Raw genomic sequence first — 22,951 nt, 5'->3', positions numbered from 1 at the left:
GCCGGGATTTCTGAACAATCACCTCCACCCCCTGCTTGCCACTCAGGTGGGCTCCAGCAGACAGTTTTGGCAGCTGGAGCCGTTATAGTTCTGCACTCCACATGGACGGCTTTGTTTTAGGTTCTGAACAAAACTTGCGGCCACAGCTTCTGCCAGCCCACTCATCTGCTCACAGGCCTCTCTCCTTTGCCCCTGACAGCTGGGGCCTGTGATGCCAAGTAGACTTCTGTAGCTACTCATAATAGAATGGCGCAATCGGACTATAGAGGGTCGTAGCCAATTGGATCGGAAATTCACATCTTTCTCCTTTTGCTTTTCTCTCTTTCTTAGCTTGACTTTCTTCCCATTTTCAGCTGGAAGAGTAGACCAAGAAGGGATCCTATTTCTTCATGTTTTTACATGGTTTTCCACTCGATAAAATGGTTTTGTCCTGGCAAGGTTTTTAAATGGTAGACATAAAAATCTGAGATCTAGATAGAGGCTGTGACTGTCCAGAGTCCCACAGCCAGCCTTGTGTAGAAACAGTCTTTTAAAGATTCTTGCTGGTTAAAGACTCGCAACCCCATGAGCAAGACGATGGACACAGAGACAAATCAGTACAATAAAAGATAGTAAATACTAACATACTGTTATATAAGTGAACAACAGGAGCTGAAGGAAAGGAACAGCTAACAGCTTTTGAGAGGGATAGAAAAAGGAATGACCCTTGAGGACCTGGCCTCAGCTGGGTAGTAAAGAATAAATAGGACTTGACGTGGCAGGGGAGGCCACGGGAGCAAAGATGCTCCAGCAGGGGGTAGCCGGACATAGTCAACATTAGTGTTTATCATCACCCGTGTCTTCGTCATCACTGATGCCATTTGTTGAGCACTTTCTAAAAAAAGTCAGGCGCTGCATGGGGCACTTGACGTAAATGGCGTCATTTCATTTTCACGCTAGTTCTGGATACAAGTGCTATTGCTGACTACATTTCATAGACTGAGACACTGAGGCTCAGAGAAGTGAAGGCACTTGCCTGAATATACACTGTTTATAACTGGCAGAACCTGCACTCCAAGCTGCCTTTCAGTGTAGAGTAAGATGAGCTCTTCTAGGATAAGTGGGGTGAAGGACACAGACAGCATAATGTCAAGCCAGCAGGTAGAATGGTGATGTGACCATAAAAACAAAACTCGTAAATTTGCCCAAGTCCAGGCATGGTCTAGTGGTTCCTCTTCCTTTCTCCCTACAAGGAGCCCCTACCTAAGTCCTCCCTTAAGCATTTCTCCAACATGGTGCCCCTGTGCTGTGCTCAGTTCAGTTCAGTCACTCAGTCGTGTCCGACTCTTTGCGACCCCATGAATCTCAGCACGCCAGGCCTCCCTGTCCATCACCAACACCCAGAGTTCACTCAGACTCACATCCATCAAGTAAGTGATGCCATCCAGCCATCTCATCTTCTGTTGTCCCCTTCTCCTCCTGCCCCCAATCCCTCCCAGCATCAGAGTCTTTTCTAATGAGTTAACTCTTCTCATGAGGTGCCCTAAGTACTGGAGTTTCAGCTTTAGCATCATTCCTTCCAAAGAACACCCAGGGCTGATCTCCTTTAGAATGGACTGGTTGGATCTCCTTGCAGGCCAAGGGACTCTCAAGAGTCTTCTCCAACACCACAGTTCAAAAGCATCAATTCTTCGGCACTCAGCCTTCTTCACAGTCCAACTCTCATATCCATACATGACCACTGGAAAAACTATAGCCTTGACTAGATGGACCTTTGTTGGCAAAGTAATGTATCTGCTTTTGAATATGCTATCTAGGTTGGTCATAACTTTCCTTTCAAGGAGTAAGCGTCTTTTAATTTCATGGCTGCAGTCACCATCTGCAGTGATTTTGGAGCCCCAAAAAATAAAGTCTGACACTGTTTCCACTGTTTCCCCATCTATTTCCCATGAAGTGATGGGACCAGATGCCATGATCTTTGTTTTCTGAATGTTGAGTTTTAAGCCAAATTTTCACTCTCCTCTTTCACCTTCATAAAGAGGCTTTTTAGTTCTTCACTTTCTGCCATAAGGGTGGTGTCATCTGCATATCTGAGGTTATTGATATTTCTCCTGGCAGTCTTGATTCCAGCTTGTGCTTCTTCCAGCCTGTGCTACCACCCAAAAAAGAGGTGGCAAGACCCCACTAGTTCCTTGGCCTTTTGTTCCCCTTCTGAACACAAGATAACCTTGACGCTCAGAGACACTGACAGGTGGATTCTCTGGCTATGCTTCTTTGGGGTGAAGGAGACATTCCACTGAGCACTGTAGAAGGGATTCTGATGAGCTCTATAAACTCTCCATGTGTAAGGTATCCATCCTGGATAGCCGTGATCATGATGCATCCCAAGACTTTGTGCAGTCCGTCAACTGATGATGCGAAAGCAAAGCATGTGTTCACTGGGTGCATGTCTGTGGGAGAGGAGAGAAATGTGTTCCCGCTTACTGAGTCCCTGCTATGAGATTCAGGCTGTTTGTGAAGACAGCGGGCGGGGCAGATACTGAAGTTCCATCTCCATGTCCCCTCCTGGCTGGAGGAAACTGTTTCTGCAGTTTTTCATTTCACTCTTGCTGTCAACCCATACACCTTGAATACCTTCGATGTGCCAGGTGCCAAGTTACAGATGCTTAAGCCCGGCCTCCGTTTTACAGATGAGGAAACTGCATATCTAAGAGGCTAAGCAGTTTGTACATGTTCGTACATGTCCACACCACATGTGAACAGCAAATCAGGAGTGCGAGCCCAGATGTCCGTAGATGCCACACTCTTAAGCAGAAACTGCACTGATCTTCGTAAACCCTGACCCAGTCTTCTGATGTGAAGTATTATGATGAAAGTATGTTAAAAGCATTAAAAAATCTTTTCCTTTGTCTCTCTCTCTCTTGTCTGTATGTTTTTGCTTCCCCTCCCCACCTTTCCTCTCCCTCTCTCTTCCTCTTTCTTTCTCTTTTCTATTCCTTTCTTCCCAGGACTCCACAGAATGGAGCAAGAATGAGAGGAAAAAGGCCGGCAGAAAAGCATGAACTGGAGGTTTGTTGAGCTCCTCTACTTCCTGTTTGTATGGGGCCGAATCTCAGTGCAGCCCTCCCACCAGGAACCAGCTGCAACAGACCAACATGTCTCCAAGGAATTTGATTGGCTTATTTCAGACAGGGGGCCTTTCCACCACTCCAGGAGCTACCTGTCCTTTGTGGAAAGACACCGTCAAGGATTTACAACCAGATATAAAATATACAGGTAAGAGCTGGGCTGAGCTCACCCTTGCCTTTCTTTCATTGAGCGCTTTGGGGGGTTATGCTTTGGCATGGGCCTTGTGGTGCGGAGGAGTATCTGGGCCAAGACTGCTAAATACTTGCTCATTGTGTATTAATTTATTTATTTTTCTATTTATTCATTTATCTGTTTTATTACAATGTGCAAGGGATTGTCAGGGACGAGTAAGAGTAGTATATTTTTGAGTACTGCATGTGTGCTGGGCCTAGTGCTTAGCACTTGGTAGGCATCCTCTCATTTAAACCTTACAGCAACATCAGAGAGACCACCTGTGTATCTTCTCCACCTTATATAGAAGGGGTACCTGGGCTTTCACTGGGTGAAATCACTTCTCCGAAGTCACACAGTGAGTGGTAGGACTAGGGTTCAAGCCCTAGTTTGTGTGTCTCCACAGTCACAGATGGTAATTTTAGTCAGTTACATCAGGCGTAGGCTGCGGTGTTTTACAGATACTAGTGATATACCAGATATCTTACCCAAACATATTCATACATTTGGAAACAAATAGGGACACTCAGTGAATAACTCTTTCTTGAGCAAGTCTGAACTGGTCTTTGGCCTGTTGGAATCCTACTCATTCCCAAAGGACTTAGCCCAAAGTTCTTCTTCTTTGAAACCATCGTATAGACGCTCCGCATTCCACTTGAGCAGTCTTTCTTTGATGTTTCCATAGCTCTCTATGCTTATGCCTCTTTAGTTGTCAACCATTTGGAGTTGGAGTGCATTCTTGTATTTCTTTCTCACCTAACTGGAAACTTCATGAGGCCAGGACTTACATATAATTCATTTCTGGATCCCCAGAGTGATTTTTTTTTTTTCTGCCTTGTATCATAAGCACACAAAAAAATGTGGTGGACTGAAATAAATTGAAGAGTGCAGAGAACTCTCTAGAGCTGGAGTCTTTAAGATTAAGGAAGAAAGGCAGGGTCTAACACTTCTGGGCCACTTCAAGCAGGAGACCGAGGACGCGTGTGTGGTGGAGGAAAGATGCTTACCTGCAGCTGGGAAGCCCTGAACTCAGGCCTTGTGTCCACTGTGTATGTGACATGAGCGTGGGCACATCTCCTTTGAGCATCATGCGTCATGGGTGATTCATGAATCTGCCACCAGCTGCAGATGGCTGTGACTCTGTGCTGAATATTCAAATCTGCTTTCAAAGTTGGCCTTAGCGAGAGGACGTTTACATCTGCCCCCGCGTTTAGATTAACCTATGCTTTTGTTTGGATTCCACTGCTCAAACAAAAGTCTGCAGTCATCCAATGAGCTGGTTTCTAAGATGCTTTCCGAAAGCTCTGAAATTAAACATATAAGATTGAACCAAGGTCACGTGGTTAATTAAATGATGGAGTTTAAATCCAGAAGTCAGGCCCCTGGTCATCTAGTTATTTCTTTCTTCCTTTATTTAATCCTCACATAATTAATAAGCACCAGCTAGAGGCTCAGAAACTGTGTTTAAGGTGGATGACACAGTGGTGAGTAAAGCAAACATGGGCCGTGCGCTCAAAAGAGCATTTTAATTAGACACACGAACACACACACACACACACACACACACACACACACACACACAGTATAAGTGCTGCAAAAGAAAAAGGGCAGGATAGGCATGTTTGGGGGATGATAAACAACGGTTTGGGCGACTATTATGTGCAAAGATTGGGTGAGGCTCCTCTTGTAATCTTCACCTGGACACACATGCAGATAGACACCCAGAGGTCCGTGTGCTCTTCTAGATCAGGTTTAGACCAGAACAAAACCAGCCCAGACGTGCTCACTGGGGCTGTTGCCAATTGACGTTTTCTCTTCACTGCTTTGTTGAGACACTAAAGTACGTTCGCAGGTGATTCCCAGTGTCTCCCCGTGTGCTAACATGGATACCGCACATTAGAAACCTGATGTTTGCATCATGAAAGAAAGACTTTTCTTCCAGCTTGTGCCATCTTGTCTGAGGCTACAGAGCCAGCCTCTCTGAAATGTCCTAGACCTCAAGCTTTGTCAAGTCCGCCAGACCCTAGAATCCACGCTAGAACCCAGGGTGACCTGAGAGCTTCTCCTCACTTAAACATGAGGAGAAGGGTTAAGGCCATCTGCATCCTCATGCATATGCAGACAGAGGGTAACTTCAGCCCATGGCGTCCTGGTGGGAAGTCAGCGCCACTGGCAGTGATGAGAGCCTTTCAAATTAAATCTCAGCAGAAGTCCTCTCTCCCGTGGCTGCACAAGCTGAGCTATGATCTGTGCACACACGGTTGTTTGGGTGCAAAGGTTCCTGCTCTGTCACTCTAAGCCTGAGCTGACACGTGGAGGCTGGGGAGTTTCCTGCTCTTGAATCTGCCAGTGCACAGCGGCAGCATCCTCGATCCTAGAGGCAGAGGACCTGGGTGCTGGCTCAGCCCACCCACCTCCCCAGGTATGATTTTGGCCAAGAAATGGAACTTCTCTGAGTTTCTGTTTTTTCATCTGTAAAATGGGAGTGTTCACTAAGATGATCTCCAAGGTCCTTCCCTTCTCTGAAATTCCATGACTCCAGGAAATGTTGTCATTTGGCAATACCATGGGAGATGGAGAGGACTCCCATGGGAGATGGAGAGGACTCTGGACTTGGAGCCTGCAGACTCAAGTTCTGTGTATTTTGGACCCACTTTCTTCATTCTGGGCACATATGTTCATGCCTCATTCACTCGTGCTTCCGTCTAGTCCTCTAGACTTTAACGTCAGTTGTATTCTGTAAGCTATGCTATGGTTTGGTAATACAGAGATGACCAACAGAAAACAGCAAAGCTCGCACACACACACACACATCCCACAACAGCAAAGCTCACACACACACACCCACACACACACATCCCACAACAGCAAAGCTCACACACACACACACACCCCCCACAACAGCAAAGCTTGTGCACACACACACACACATCCCACAACAGCAAAGCTCACAGACACAGACACACACACACACGCACATCCCACAACAGCAAAGCTCACACACACACACACACATCCCACAACAGCAAAGCTCAAACACACACACACATACCCCATAACAGCAAAGCTCACAGACACAGACACACACACACACGCACATCCCACAACAGCAAAGCTCACACACACACACACACATACCCCATAACAGCAAAGCTCACAGACATACACAAACACACACACACAAATCCCACAACAGCAAAGCTTGTGCACACACACACACACATCCCACAACAGCAAAGCTCACACACACACACACACACATCCCACAACAGCAAAGCTCACACACACACACACACATCCCACAACAGCAAAGCTCACACACACACACATACATCCCACAACAGCAAAGCTCACACACACACACACACATCCCACAACAGCAAAGCTCACAGACACACACACACATCCCACAATAGCAAAGCTCACAGACATACACACACATACCCCACAACAGCAAAGCTCACAGACACAGACACACACACACACGCACATCCCACAACAGCAAAGCTCACACACACACACACACATCCCACAACAGCAAAGCTCACAGACATACACACACATCCCACAACAGCAAAGCTCACACACACACACACACATCCCACAACAGCAAAGCTCACGCATGTGCGCGCACACACACACACACACATCTTACAACAGCAAAGCTCACACACACACACATACATCCCACAACAAAGCTCACACACACACACATCTCACAACAGCAAAGCTCACATACACACACACACACACCCCATAACAGCAAAGCTCACAGACACACACAAACACACCCCATAACAGCAAAGCTCACAGACACACACAAACACACACACACACACACACACCTCACAACAGCAAAGCTTGTGCACACACACACACACACACATACATCCCACAACAGCAAAGCTCACACACACACACACATCCCACAACAACAAAGCTCACACACACACACACATCCCACAACAGCAAAGCTCGCACACATACATACACACACACACACACACACACACCCCCCCCCACAACCTGCCGTGTACATTCACTCCTTCACCAAGCTCAGAGTTTGGGGTGGAAGACTGACAGGAAGAAAGAGTGAATAAGTAAGCAGTTACCATTCCATGGAGAGGTATGTATAAGTAACCACTCAGATACTCAATATTCTCCTCTGTAGAAAGCGATGATGATGTCTGTCCTACCTATGAAGTCAAATGAGATGAACCTGGTGTGAGATGCTTTGTAAAATTTAAATTTTCTTGTATCTGGGAAATTTTTTCATTAATGTTTGAAATCATCATTCTAAGATAATCATTCAGTTTCGCTTTCTGGGAAGCCCATACATATATTAGTTGTTAAATGCTCACCTTCATTCTGTGAGGAAAATAGCAGCATATTGCAAATGAGAACAGCAAGTCATCAGGAGGTTAAGGAGATTGTCCATGTCACTCACCAGGCAAGTGGCAAAGCTAGGAATCAAAAATAGGCTTCTGAGACTCCACAAGTTGGGAGTCATAACCCTCTCTTAGTTCTTAGTTATCTAGCGTATGACCAAAGACCCAGAGACTTCCTTTAACCACAGACAAGTTTCAACCTCTTTGAGACTCAATTTTCTCATCTGTAAAATGGAGATAATATTAAATGCTTTATGTAGTTGTGGCTGGAAATAATTCAGGGATCAGTCATGAAGACGTTGGAATTGTTGCAGGAGCTACATCAGACAGCTGGTGGTATTGCTAGAAATGATTTCTTCTCATGGTAATTATTTTTTAATTAATTAATTTTTAATTGGAGTATGATTGCTTTACAATATTGTGTTGGTTTCTGCCATCTATCAACATGAATCAGCCATAGGTATATGTGTGTCCCCTCCCTCTTGAACCTCCCTTCCACCTTCCCTTCTGGTAATTTAAAAGTCAGTTTTGTCCGAAGAGTGTTTCCTATGTTTCCACTGTCTCTTTGCTTTGTATTTTTCTGTTTATCTTTTCTTGATTTTGAGATTGTGAGTAGTTGCTGTAAATTTGGCAGTTATTTCACAGCTGGACTTAAAAGGAAAATTGTGGTACCCTTTGTAAGCTTTGGCTTGGGAGGGTCAAGGCAGGGGAGGGGGACACTGACAGTGGTGGCCACTGTGCCACAGACGTGGTTTCATAATGAGTGCTTTCCCTACAGGTTTCAGAGCAAGTGGTTTGTGGCTTATGGTGTACCTTCCTTTGAGCCTTAAGTAAGTACCTGAAACTTGAATGTAAATCAAGTCATTGTAAACCAGGTCTGATTGCCCAGCCGTCTTGCTCATTTATCAGAGTTGGATGAATTGTCATTCTAATCCACCATCTTAATGGTTGCTTCATGTATTTCATGAAAATGTCTCTAGTAGGCTTTCTGGAAAAGCTGCTTCACTCGGTGAATGGAGCTGGGGCCGGGTGGATGGTTCTGCTGAGATGAATGAGCTGTTGTCTTTGTCCAGAAATCATTCAAGAGTATGTATTGGGCACCAATGTTTGCCAAACGCCATACCCTGGGGAGTTGATGATATGTGAGGTAGACAGGTCTCTCCTTTCGAAGAGCTTACAGACAAGGGATGGTGAGGGCGAAGTCCACCACAGCACCACCTACGATGCTTGTGGTTGAAAGGAGACCCCAGTCTTGCTATCACGTGGATTCCAGATACAGTCTTGGTATCACGTGGTCCAAGGGTTGTATTTCTATTAGAGTGGCTCCAGATTAGTCTAAATCAACATTTCTCACATGGAACTGGAGTTCAGTGTGATTTTAAAAGGCATTTTCTGGGGAAAAAATAATCCATAGTCAAATAAGTAATAATAAAAAGAGTGATAAGAGTAAGTCAGTTGCTAACTTTGGGCTTCCCACATGGCGCAGTGGTAGAGTCTCCTGCCAATCCAGGAGACACGGGAAATGTGAGCTCGATCCTTGGGTCTTAAAGACCCCCTGGAGTAGGAAACAGCAACGGGCTCCAGTGTTCTTGCCTGGAAAATTCCATGGACAGAGGAGCCTGTCGGGCTACAGTCCATGGGGTCACAAAGAGTGGGACACGAATGAGCACACGGACAGCACTGAAAGCGTGTGTGCCCACGTCTAGTGTGGACACACAGTGTACAAATCATTGCCACAGATCGGTGCTCGTAGCAATCCTGTGCTTAGGCATTTACGTTTGCATAACTTGTCCAAGAAAAGAGTTTCTTCATGGTAGAGTAGAGTGTATCAGAAGCAAGCAGATTCCAGATCCTGTGTGTCGAACCATGCTATGCGGCCTCCCAGATGACATAAATATGTTTGTTTGGAAAACCAAACAAAGTTATATAGGCTTCCTGACCACAGGGCTTTTCAAGATCTTTCCTAGACTGTTTAACAGTGTTTAACCAAACCTCTTTGGCCCTGCAGCCTCTTTCTCAGAGACATTGAAGTTCGAGTGAGCAGGCTTAAAGAGTCACTGACGCTGGCTGGCTTTGGCAGCTTGAGTGTTGTTTCCCTGGATAGCAGCCTGTGTCACAGCCATCTTAAATGACAACCGTCAGTTCATGGAGCTGGCACCCGACTGAGGAAGCCACCCTACCTGTTGGGCTTTTTCTTTGAACACTTTGGTCTACATCTACTTCCTGGTTTATAATTAAAAAAAAAGAAGAAGAATTAACAGCTTCAGTTTTCCTGTCACAAGTAAATCTAATTTTCCCCTCCTCTTTCTCATTTTTTAAATTCTTGCACTGCTATTTCTTGTTCCTACATTTGGCATTCCACCCTGTGGAAGGGATATGAAAATTTCAGCAGAGGCCAGAGCCACAATTACACAGGAAGGTGAAGCCTCTGTTTAATACGCAAAGAAGTGGCTACGCATCATAATCATCGGCAAAGCTTTAAAAAAATGCCCACGCCCGGGTCCCTGTTAAGATGCCTGGGTTTATAACTGGTCTAGGACAGACGTGAGAACCACCAGCCTAGGCGTGATCTGGCTTCCTAACGGGACATTCAGAAGTGCCCACAGGTACTCTTGGTCGTCACCGTTCGTGGCGTGGGGTTGCTGCTGGCGTCTGGTGCATAGAGGCCAGAGGCCAGGGATGCTGCTGTGCACCCTCCAAGGTAGAGACGGCCTCTGCAGCGAAGAGTTGTCTGGCTCACAGTGCCAGTTACAGAGACGTTGAGAACCTTTGCTCTCGAGCAGATATTTTTAGAAAAAAAAAAGGAGAAGTAATGGCAGGAAGGATTTTAGAATGAATGTTTTTAGATTTCAGTCATCATGAATTTAGGTTGGAATGGTTGAAATATAGGCACCAGGTAAGGGACTTTTTCCATGTTTTTAGACATGACCTCAGATCAGGGTGGCAATTGATGCATTAAAGAAGGTCAATTGATTTTTGCTTCCTGCTGCAGAGAGGCATCATTTAAGGGAAACTTCCACTTCAGAAATAGACAGCCTCCATTCCTCCAGGAGTTCTGGGGGATTCAGTGAGTTTCTCCTCTGATGACAGTGTCCCTTAGGAGGTAGGGTGTTTAGGCACCACTGTCAGGCTCAGATACATCTGGCCCGAGCCATAAAAAAAAAACAACTTGGAAAAGTGCATTCAGAGATCCTCTTTTTTTTTTTTTTTTTAAGAGCATGCCAAGTGGGCTCAAAAGAAGATGAAACTGGGATGGTGTCCCACATTTGTCGTCGTCAATTTCAGCCACTCAGAGGTTGGCATCACTGGTGAGAATCAATACCCTGTGCCCTTTCCCCCACCTTATCCCTCATTTAATCCAAGTTTCAGTTCAAGCTCTCCCTAAATAGAGAGGGATAAGGTGGGGGATAATCAGCAAACATCTCCTGGGCCACTTGGTGTCAATTCAGAGATAATCTTCTGTGTTGATTATTTAAAATTGATCTTCCACTTCCAAGCCCAATAGCTTTATTGCTACCAAATTGGTACCTTTGCAGTACTCCTTGCTCCCATTCCATTACTGAACCAACTTCTGTGAGCTACTAGGCTTCGTTTGCTGCAATCTCTGCAGAGCAATTGTCCAGCTTCAGTCAGGAGCCATCTCTGAAAATGGATTGGCTTTTACACACGTCCTTGCAGAGGGCAGACTGACATGGAGTCTCTAACTGACATAGATATGGCGATTATGATGACTAGAATGAAGGCAAGCCCTTGGGGCTGCAGACTCTCTATCCCAGACTCTATGCCCCAAATCTTGGCCAGGCAGAGGGGGACTGGATCTGTGATCTGTAGCACCTGCCACCCATTCATTCATTTGAAAAATGTTTACTGATCTCCAAATTCCTGCTGACCAGTCCCTACAACAGTTGCCTGGAGATAGGGAAAGATTGAATCCCTGACCTCAGGAACTCAAAACTCTCTTGGGGAGAACTGACTGTTGGGCAGATAACCACAATACCAGATGCTGAGTTCTGCGACTGATCAGTACGCTTGGAACTGTGTTTGCGGTGGGAAGGGCATAGAGATCATGAATGTGGGAAAGGATGGGGCAGGGAGAGACAAATCTAGGGGGTCATCCTACTGGACTCAGGCTTCGAGGAGAATCAGGGCTTTGTGAGAAGGTGGTGGCGAGAAAGCAGCCCAGGTAGGTGGAGTAGCGCCTGCGAAGGCAAGGAGGTAGAAGAAAGCCTGCGTGCGTGTGTGTGTGTGTGTGTGTGTGTGTGTGTTGAGTAGTACAGTAGTCTGCTCTTAGCCAAGGCTTCGCTTTCTGTGGTCTCAGTCACACTCCACTGCTGTCCAGAAGTAGTAAATGGACAATTCCAGGAATAAACAGTTCAAACGTTTTACACTGCCCCCCATTCTGAGTAGCGTGATCAACTCTCACACTGTCCAGCTCTGTCCCTCCCAGGACCTGAATCATCCCTTTGTCCAGTGTATCTCCTCCTGCCATTAGTCAGCAGCCACACTGATTTCCAGATCAAGTGTCCCGGGATCTCAGTGGTGGTATTCAAGTAGCCCTTACTTTATTTAATAATGTCCCCAAAGCGCTAGAGTAGCGATGCTGGCAATTCAGATATGCCAGAGAGAAACGGAAAAGTGCTTCCTTTAAGCAAAAAGGTGAGAGTTCTCCACTTAATAAGGAAAGAAAAAAAATTGTATGCTGAGGTTGCTAAGATCTCTGGTAAGAATGAATCTCTTCTTTCCGTGAAATTGTGAAGAGGGAACAAGAAATTCATGCTAGCTTCGCTGCCACAGCTCAGACTGCAAAAGTTATGGCCAAAATACATGATAAGAGCTTAATTAAGGTCGAAAAGGCATTACATTTGTATCATAAGGTGTTTGTAGAGAAAGGAAGGTGAGGGGGAGGGATCATATTTGCATAACTTTATCACAGTATATTGTTATAATTATTCTATTTATTATTAGGTACTCTTGTTAATTCCTTACTATGCCTGATTTATGTACCCAGTTTTATCAAAGGTATGTATGTATAGGAAAAACATATATAGTATATATAGTGTTCAGTACCAAGCATGGTTTCAGACATCCACTGGAGGTCTTGGAACATTTCCTCCATGGATAAGGTGGGTACTTCTGTAGTGATGATAAGAAATAGTGCTGGGATAGCAGCTTGGAGCCAACAATGAAAGGAATTTAGGATGGCAAATTGATTTCAGACAACCATCAAACTCTAGTTGTCAGAGTACTAGTACATCTCTTTAGAGCAGTATTTTTTGTTTGTTTCATTCTTACATTCCTTGACCTTACTTCTGCTAAAAAAAATAAATTTTACATTGACACTCAACAGACATACAGATAAAAAGATACATAACGGAAATGAAAACTCATGAAAAAAGTACTTAACCTTACTCCATGTAATACATCTTGATGTACTATTTTCTATTCTGTTCTGGTATAACTCAGTCCTTTCTGCTTCATTTATTTTTAAAAATATTTGTGTCTACCAACTACATTGATTTCAGCCTTCACTAATGGGGTGTACCTTGCAGTTTGAATAGCACTGACCTTGCGTCTATGTTTTGGTTACACTTTGGTTCAGAGGAAAATTGTACCTAATGTTTGAGAAGCAGACGTTGCTGTGTGTTCAGGTCAGATCCTGGGCCTTGTCTGGGAGGGGTGACGGGATAGCAGTGGAGGACTTGGAACGGGAGACGGGCACACTCTGATTCAACATGGAGAAATATTGCTCAGGCTGCGTTGTGAGGAATGCGGGGCAGGGAGTAAGAGAGAAGGGCTAGAGGGCTATGGCAGCAAATACAAGGGAGAGGAAGAGGGCAGTGGAGCCAAGACAAAGGCAAACGAGATGAAATTCATGAACTCTCAAGCACCACACAGATCCATCAGCAAAGCTGCTTGGGACCTGCCTGTCAGGCAGTGCCCTCCCTGGCTGCATCCAGGCTTCCCTGCTCTGGCTCCATTCTCAGCCCCCTGTGGCAGGGAGCATTCTCTTCTGTAGAGTTCTCCAGCGGCTGGGTACATCTGTGGGTTTCTTATGAAAGGAGCCAGAATGCCCATGCTTCTGCCTCAAGGCTGTTTCTTTATCTCTCAAGGCCTTCCTTCTGGGCATGAGAATTCCTGGGTCTCATTAGCAGTGGTTTCCCAAGCTGGCTTGGAGGAAGGCTTTGCATCCCACCCTTCATGCACCTGACTTATCTCTGCAAACCTTGATGGAAACTTCTAGCTGCAAGTCTAAGCTGACGTGAGCCCTAGCACAGTCACTAAAGCCTAGTGATGAAGAGCAAGTCTACTTAGGCTCAAGCAGACCTCTGTTCAAATCCTAGCTCTGCCACTTCCCACCTGTGAGATCCTGACATATTACTGAAACTCTACAAGCCTCATTTTCTCCACTTGTGAAGTGGGGGTGGGGGGGGCTGCTTTCCAATATTGTTGTTAAGAAAATAATATGTGATCCAGTTCACCAGAGAACAAGTTGTTGAATATTGTTAACTAAGACAAGTCGTTGCTGTTGTTCAGTTGCCAGGTCGTGTCCAATGCTTTGTGACCCCATGGGCTGCAGCACTCAATGCTTCCCTGTCCTTCACTCTCTCCCAGAACTTGCTCAAACTCATGTCCATCAAGTTGGTGATGCCATCCAATGATCTCGTCCTCGGTCGCCACCCATTTATCCTCCTGCCTTCAGTCTTTCCCAGCATCAGGATCTTTTCCAATAAGTTCTCTCTTCGCATCAGGTGGCCAAAGTATTGCAGCTTCAGCATCACTCATTTCAATGAATATTCAGGACTGATTTCCTTGAGGATTGACTGGTTTGATCTCCTTGCATTTCAAGGGACTCTCAAGAGTCTTCTCCAGCACCATAATCCAAAAGCATCAATTATTAAATGCTCAGCCTTCTTTATGGTCCAATTCTCACATCTGTACATGACTACCGGAAAAAACATAGCTTTAACTATACAGACCGTTGTCGGCAAAGTGATGTCTCTGCTTTTTAATAATCTATCTAGATTGTCATAACTTACCTTCCAAGGAGTAAGTGTCTTTTAATTTCATGGCTGCAGTCACCATCCACAGTGATCTTGGAGCCCAAGAAAATAAAGTCTGTCACTGTTTCCATCGTTTACCCCTCTATTTGCCATGTAGTGATGGGACGAGATGCCGTGATCTTAGTTTTCTGAATGTTGAGTTTTAAGCCAACTTTTTCACTCTCCTTATTCACCTTCAAGAGGCTTTTTAGTCCCTCTTCACTTTCTGCCATTAGGGTAGTGTCATCTGTATATCTGAGGTTATTGATATTTCTCTGGACAATCTTGTTTCCAGCTTGTGATTCATCCAGCCTGGCATTTCTCATGATGTATTCTGCTTATAAGCAGGGTGACAATATACAGCCTTGATGTACTCCTTTCCTAGTTTTGAACTGTTCTTTTTTCCATGTCTTGTTCTAACTGTTGGTTCTTGACCTGCATATAGCTTTCTCAGGAAACAGTTAGGTGGTCTGGCAAGTTACCCATTTGAACTTGGGTAACCCCAGGTACACCCACATCTGGACTCTGAGCATCCTTAAGGACTCTGAGAAGGCTTGCAGGAGACCTCTGACCTTAAGCGGGATGCTTGACCTGCATGCACTCCAGCCCAGGTGCCCTGGGAAGGCAGCATACTCCACCCTCATATTAAGAGGACACTTGTTAGGAGGAAACCACAGAAAAAGGACCAGAGAGAGGAAGATTGTGCTGCCCCGTGGCACATGTGGCAGGAATCCAGAGGCCTGAAAACTATCAAAGCATCCTTAAGCGATCAGCATGCATTGGTTCCTGTAGAAAAGTACACATACCACGATTTGCAAGCAATTAACCAGGCTTCAGCAATACGTGAGCCGTGAACTTCCTGATGTTCAAGCTGGTTTTAGAAAAGGCAGAGGAACCAGAGATCAAATTGCCAACATCCACTGGATCATGGAAAAAGCAAGAGAGTTCCAGAAAAACATCTATTTCTGCTTTATTGACTATGCCAAAGCCTTTGACTGTGTGGATCACAATAAACTGTGGAAAATTCTGAAAGAGATGGGAATACCAGAGCACCTGACCTGCCTCTTGAGAAACCTATATGCAGGTCAGGAAGCAACAGTTAGAACTGGACATGGAACAACAGACTGGCTCCAAATAGGAAAAGGAGTACATCAAGGCTGTATATTGTCACCCTGCTTATTTAATTTATATGCAGAGTACATCATGAGAAATGCTGGGCTGGAAGAAGCAGAAGCTGGCATCAAGATTGCCGGGAGAAATATCAATAACCTCAGATATGCAGATGACACCACCCTTATGGCAGAAAGTGAAGAGGAACTCAAAAGCCTCTTGATGAAAGTGGAAGAGGAGAGTGAAAAGGTTGGCTTAAAGCTCAACATTCAGAAAACTAAGATCATGGCATCCAGTCCCATCACTTCACAGGAAATAGATGGGGAAACAGTGGAAACAGTGTCAGACTTTATTTTTGGGAGCTCCAAAATCACTGCAGATGGTTACTACAGCCATGAAATTAAAAGACACTTACTCCTTGGAAGGAAAGTTATGACCAACCTAGATAGCACACTGAAAAGCAGAGACATTACTTTGCCAACAAAGGTCCATCTAGTCAAGGCTATGGTTTTTCCAGTGGTCATGTATGGATATGAGAGTTGGACTGTGAAGAAAGCTGAGCGCTGAAGAATTGATGCTTTTGAACTGTGGTGTTGGAGAAGACTCTTGCAAGTCCCTTGGACTGCTAGGAGATCCAACCAGTCCATTCTAAAGATCAGCCCTGGGTGTTCTTTGAAAGGAATGATGCTAAAGCTGAAACTCCAGTAGTTTGGCCACCTCATGCGAAGATCTGACTCATTGGAAAAGACGCTGATGCTGGGAGGGATTGGGGGCAGGAGGAGAAGGGGACTACAGAGGATGAGATGGCTGGGTGGCATCACCCGATGGACATAAGTCTGAGTGAACTCTGGGAGTTGGTGATGGACAGGGAGGCCTGGCGTGCTGCGATTCATGGGGTCACAAAGAATCGGACGCGACTGAGCGACTGAACTGAACTGAACTGAATTTATTAATCAACCCAGGTGATGGGAACAGTTTGCAGCAGCTCATCTCCTCAGTGCCTCCCAGGTTGTCTCCAATGTGTATTACTTAGGAGACACTGGGCCCCAGGGATGGCTTCCCACCCAAGCACCTTCATAGCAATCAGCAGCGTTTCAGGGTGGGGTGTGCACAGTGGTGACGGTAACTTTGCTTATTCTCAAGTTGCAGCCTTGTTATTGACAGAAGGCCAGCAGCCTCCATCCCTGAGCACTTGTGACAGCCTCTCTGTGACTCTGGTATGACGCCTGGTTTATACCATGTTGACAGAGGAGTGTGGTTTGTGTGATAAAAAAAAAAGGAGATGACTATAAATGATATGGAAGTCTCTGCATTGCTCAGTGGTCTGGGATTGTCTGATTTGGGAAGGAAATGCTGACTTGTGCATGAATTCAGCAAGGATTCATTAAGTCTGTGCCCTGTGGAGGGACTGTGTTAGCTTCTGCTGGCACCAAAGCATTGTTGATCCATGCCCTCAGGAGCTCAGAACATAGCTGGGGAGAGACAGACAATGAGGAGCCACATTGCTACCTCATATGAAGTATGAAGGGAAAGAAGCATCAAGTCAAGTATTAGTGCAAAGAAAGGGTGCTGAAGTTGGTCTTGCAAGATTAAAAAAGGCTTTAAAGAGGAAGTATTTTTTAAAGGTGAGATCTGAATGGTGGGATTTAGGCAAAAAAAAAAAAAAATATATATATATATATAGTGATAGGTGTGTGTGTGAGTGTGTGTCTGTGTTTTGAGGGAGTACCCAGAAAGAGGTAGACTTGTCCTGGAACCCACAGGGAATTCAGTGTGAGTGATAATGTTAGCATGTGAGAAAGCATTTTCTCTCAATAAAAAGTGAGCATTCAAGCCAAAGAAATCAGAAGGGGGTCAGGTCAGGAAGCCCTGTGGATGTTATAGAAAGTACTTTGAACTTTATTTACCCTAAAGTGATGGCTCTCACACTTTCTCATTTCAAGATGCTCTCAAAATCTCAGTGATTTTATATCCCTATCAGAGAAATACTAATAATTCTGTTTATTAAGTAATTAAATCCAAACAGCCTAATGAAATATTCATGTCCCCATAAGTCTAGTGGCTATGGTTTTACCAGTGGTCATGTATGGATGTGAGAGTTGGACTGTGAAGAAGGCTGAGTGCCGAAGAATTGATGCTTTTGAACTGTGGTGTTGGAGAAGACTCTTGAGAGTCCCTTGGCCTGCAAGGAGATCCAACCAGTCCATTCTGAAGGAGATCAGCCCTGGGATTTCTTTGGAAGGAATGATGCTAAAGCTGAAACTCCAGTACTTGGGCCACCTCATGTGAAGAGTTAACTCATTGGAAAAGACTCTGATGCTGGGAGGGATTGGGGGCAGGAGGAGAAGGGGGCAACAGAGGATGAGATGGCTGGATGGCATCACTGACTCGATGGACGTGAGTCTGGGTGAACTCCGGGAGTTGGTGATGGACAGGGAGGCCTGGAGTGCTGCGATTCGTGGGGTCACAAAGAGTCAGATGTGACTGAGCAACTGAACTGAACTGAACTGAACTGAAGTCTAGTGGCCATTTGAAAAATAATACATGGGAACCTAAGAAAAGAACAATATCTTTATTTTATCCTTAAATAACCATGGTCACTACTGTTCAAGCATTGTGATTCGATAAAGCGTCTCCCTTCCCTGGTCATTCTGAACTTTTCTGCAGGTTTAGAGTCGCACCTTAACAGAGACGTGGCATCACTGAAAGGAGTGTTAGTGTGTTTTCATGTTGAAACTGTGAACTCCCTCAGGGTAGTAGTTTTTGTGGTGCCCAACAAATATCAAGTGTCCCTCATTTCCCTCGAACATAAAAAAGACCCTGCTATGCTCCTATGACTTGCCATGGTACTCCACAGCGTTTTGGCACACAATTCAGGAACTGAGTTCTAAGGACCGTGGGGAGCTCTTTAGAGGATTTTGCCCAGAGGCAAAGCATGTTCAGGAAAGTGGGGAAAGGGGCAGAAAAGTGCGGCAGGGAGACGGAGATGGAGCGCCAGGCCGTGACCCACGGGGAGATGGAGCGCCAGGCCGTGACCCACGGGGAGATGGAGCGCCAGGCCGTGACCCACGGAGAGATGGAGCGCCAGGCCGTGACCCACGGGGAGATGGAGCGCCAGGCCGTGACCCACGGGGAGATGGAGCGCCAGGCCGTGACCCACAGGGGAGAGGCGAGCATCTTAAAGTAGCGCTGATGGGGATTCAGATATGCTTTTAAATGTTTTTAAATTTTAAAATATCGATTGGCAAGAAGTTTCAGAGACAGTTTAGAGAGATCCCATGTACTCGATGGATGTGAGTCTGAATGAACTCCAGGAGTTGGTGATGGACAGGGAGGCCTGGCATGCTGCGATTCATGGGGTCGCAAAGAGTCGGACACGACTCTTCTCATTTCACCATCTTGAGACTTTGAGAGCATCTTGAAATGAGAGGAAGCTTCACCCAGCTTCCTCCAGTGATTGCATCTTATGTAACTAAAGTACGTATCAAAACCACGACCTTGACACTGGTACCCTGTGTGTGTGGTCTGTGCCATTTTATCGTATGTGTAGAGTCCGGTAACCGCACCACAATCAAGGCGCAGGGCACTCTCCTCACCCTCAGATTTCCCTTGTGCTGTCTCCGAAGAGTCACACGTCTCTTTTTTCCCCTATCCTCCCTAACCCCTGGCAGCCACTATTTTCTCTCCCATCTCTGTTGTTGCATCATTTCAAGAATGTCATAGAATGAAGTCATAACTTGAGATACTTCAAGGAGGCAGAAATTTCAATATTTGAATGTGAAAGTTGAAAGAGAGGGAAGACTCAAGATCTGGAGGACTTGGCAAGACCCTACTTTAAGTGACCAATCAGTGGATCTAAGTTAAATAGGAGAAAGAGTGGGGGAGCATTTTTAACTTGGTCAGCTAGTGAGAGGTGGTACTTTTCATCAAGATGAGGAGCTGTGGAAGGCCAGGAGAGCTTTGGGGGTAGTTTATGCCTGAAGATGATGTGGCAGCTTTGGAAACGATGAATTTAAATTACCTGGAATATCCAAATACAGACTCCATAGATAGTTGTTTTATAAATGGTTGTGACCCTCAAAAGAGAGTGCTTCAATAAATATATATATATATACACACACACATATACACAGTATTCAGAGTCATCAGGTAACCACTAATCACTGAAGACATCCCTTGGGAGTCTTCACTTATGGAAAAGCCCATTTAACATGCAGGGAAAAGTGTTGAGAATTGGAGGAATGGCCAGTGAAAAGAGAAAAACTGGGGACAGTTGGTACCATGGAAGCTAAAAGAAATAAAGGTTTAAGGAGGAAGATAATCAGGGGCCATGGTTTCTGACACAGTACATGAGGTAAGAACTGAAAGTTCTTATACATATACAAAGTTCTTATACAAGATTTTATACATAAAATCTTGACCTCGACTAGAACTATTTAAATAGGATTTTTGGGACAGAAGCCAGACAGAGTGGGTTAAAAATAAGGGAGAAGCCAGAGAGTAGACATATATTTTTCAAGACACACAGTTACAAAAGGCAGGACGGATGTGAAATAAAGAGGGTTTGGGTTGTTTTTCTTTGGTTTCCAAGAGGGAAGTGACTTTTAAGAGAGGAAGAGACTGATGCTGAGGGGCAGAGTGGGGTTATTTTTGATGAGGTGATTTCCTGAGGAGGCAGGGAAGGAAAGGGTAAGAGCTTAGATGGAGGTAAAAGGAAGGATCCCTTTAAATTGAAAAGGAAAGAACGAGGGGAAAGAGGTGTGGGTGTAGATCAGTTGGTTTTACTCATGTTGATTTGAAGGGACTTCTGATGGCTTCTGTTCTCTCCATGAAGTAGGATGTGAAACCAGTTGCTAAGAAAAGGGTTACGGGGAAGGACAAGCAAAATGTAATGCTGTAAAGTGTTTAATCTGAAGAATGGAAGAAAGCTTTAATTAAGGAAACACAGAACCATCACTAGGAAGCAGCTAGGGCTCTGATCATGTTTGTAATCGCATGTTATACCTGTTGTCATCTGTGCAACTGGGATATTATTCTCCAAAAGAACTGAACATGTCTGGTAAGATCATGGAGAGTGAATGTGGGGTTTGCCAAGTGGACGAGATGGAAGGACAGCCGGGTAAAGGAGTTAGAGGTGTGGGTCAGAAGTAAACAAAGGGTTGGACCACTGGGTCTCAGTCAACCCAAAAGGAAGGAAAGAGAGTCGATAGTGGGTACAGGGAAAGAAGATGGCCACGGGTCACGCAGTCTTGAAGAGGCAGGGAGCAGGTGTTGTGACAGACGAGCTTGGACAGGAAGGCTTTAGTCTCGTGTGTCAGTTAGAGGGACTTTGGGAGATAATGTAATATAAGAGTCACCATGGGAGGAAATAGGAGGCTGGAAGAGGGAAAGGGTGGAGATCATTGAGATGAAGTAGGTCATTGGGCTGAGGGGCTGAGAGTATTAGATGTTAAGGATAAAGACAGGGCTTGGGGTGAAGACATTGTCTGAAAATTAGATGCTGACATGATCAGTTAACATGAGAGAACACCTTGGAATTTGGTTATTGAACACAACAAAGAAATGAATGGAGAGGATGGGGTGGAGGAGGAAACCTGTAACAGAAGGTTTGCATTCAAGTCTTTATCCCTTCTCCAGTAGATCTCTGACTAGTGATCTCGGCTGTCAGAGCCTCAGTATCTCCCCCTTAAAGAGGAACTTAGAATCCTTACCTCCCTGACAGATGGCAAGTATGATGCTCACAAGAGGAAGAGGGAGTAGATGTGCTTGGTAAACCCTGCGTGCATGCTGCATGCGTGCCAAGTCACTTTACTCATGTCTGACTTTGTGACCCTGTGGACAGTCCTCTGTCAATGGGGTTCTCCAGGCAGAAATACTGGAGTGGGTTACCATGCCCTCCTCCAAGGGATCTTCCTGACCCAGGGATTGAACCCTTGTCTCTTGTAGCTCCTTCATTGCAGGCAGATTCTTTCACTGCTGAGCCGCCGGGGAAGCCCAAAGCTGCACCTTTGTGTAAATATGGGCCCTATTGTTCCTGTTACTGGCACCCAGGAACTGGCTTGGATTCCTTCCACTGCTCTGTGGAAGATAGTGCTTTGGTACCTAATCACTGCATATGAATAGCCTGATTTCAAAATATCATTTTAGGATAACAAAGTGAACGGACTGTTAGATGTCCTATCTTTTAGATGTCCAGAATAAATGCACGAGAACAGTTGACCCAGACAAATTGACCGATGAAAGGATAACTTGCGCTTCAATATAATGAGTTCAATATTCTTTTGATTTACAAAAAAAAGCACTGGGGCATTCAGGCCTGGGATGCTTGTCAGCAAAAGGGAAATGTAAACTGTATTGCATTTCCCTTTTGCTGTTCCCTGTTCTAACAGCTTCAGCTCAACCTGCTTCTATTTGTTTTTATTTTTTTTAATTTTGACCACACTGCATGGCTCGCAGGATCTTAGTTCCCCAACCAGGGATCAGACCTGTACCCCCTGCAGTGGAAGTGAGGAATCTTAACCACTGGGCTGCCAGGGAAGTCCTCCAACCTGCTTTTAAATGTAGTGGTTGCAGCAGCAGCAGTAGTAGGTAGCAGTAGCAGGAGGAGTAAGGGCAAGGGAAAGAGGCTCCTAGGGAGCAGGGGCTTCCAAAGACAGAGTGTTTTAAGGGGGAGCCTCCTTGCCACGCAACTCTCCCACCCTTGATGCTTCAAGCTGAGGCAAAATGAATAAGATGATAGGAATTCCAAAACAGAACTCTCCGGCTGGAGTTCATTCCAGAAAATAGAATAACGTTGAACAGCAGCAAAGCACACACAGAATGGAACTAATAAACTAGTGTGACCTGATCCAGAGTGTATTAATAGCTGAATAATCTAACAGATCCTCACAATAACCCTATGTGACAAATACTGCCTTTAATCCCATTTTACAGATGAGGAAATAGAGGCTCACATAAGTATTTTTGCCCAAAGTCATGCAGTTAGGAAGTCACATAGCAGTGATTCAAACACAGGCAGTCTGGTTAGACTCTGTGCTTGTATGCCCTGGCTCTCCAGAGTGCTGCTGGCGGGGGTTTGGGTGGCTGGGAGGGGGCTGGTGAAGGGCCAGCAGCCTCAGGACTCAAGGGGCCTTT

General features: G+C 45.3%; 1 protein-coding gene across 1 annotated transcript in view; it reads left to right on the top strand.

The window, feature by feature from the left end:
- BRINP1 (BMP/retinoic acid inducible neural specific 1) overlaps positions 1-22,951 on the top strand; it is a 197,265-nt gene that overhangs the window by 52,788 nt on the left and 121,526 nt on the right. The window contains 1 exon segment of the mRNA NM_001015669.1: positions 2,988-3,255. Coding sequence (NP_001015669.1) covers positions 3,038-3,255 — 218 coding nt within the window. The 5' untranslated portion in view covers positions 2,988-3,037.

The sequence above is a fragment of the Bos taurus genome, chromosome 8, assembly GCF_002263795.3.
Source record: "Bos taurus isolate L1 Dominette 01449 registration number 42190680 breed Hereford chromosome 8, ARS-UCD2.0, whole genome shotgun sequence".
Lineage (NCBI taxonomy): Eukaryota > Metazoa > Chordata > Mammalia > Artiodactyla > Bovidae > Bos > Bos taurus.
Note: the sequence above shows the minus strand (reverse complement) of the source record. Positions and strands in the feature narration are given on the sequence as shown.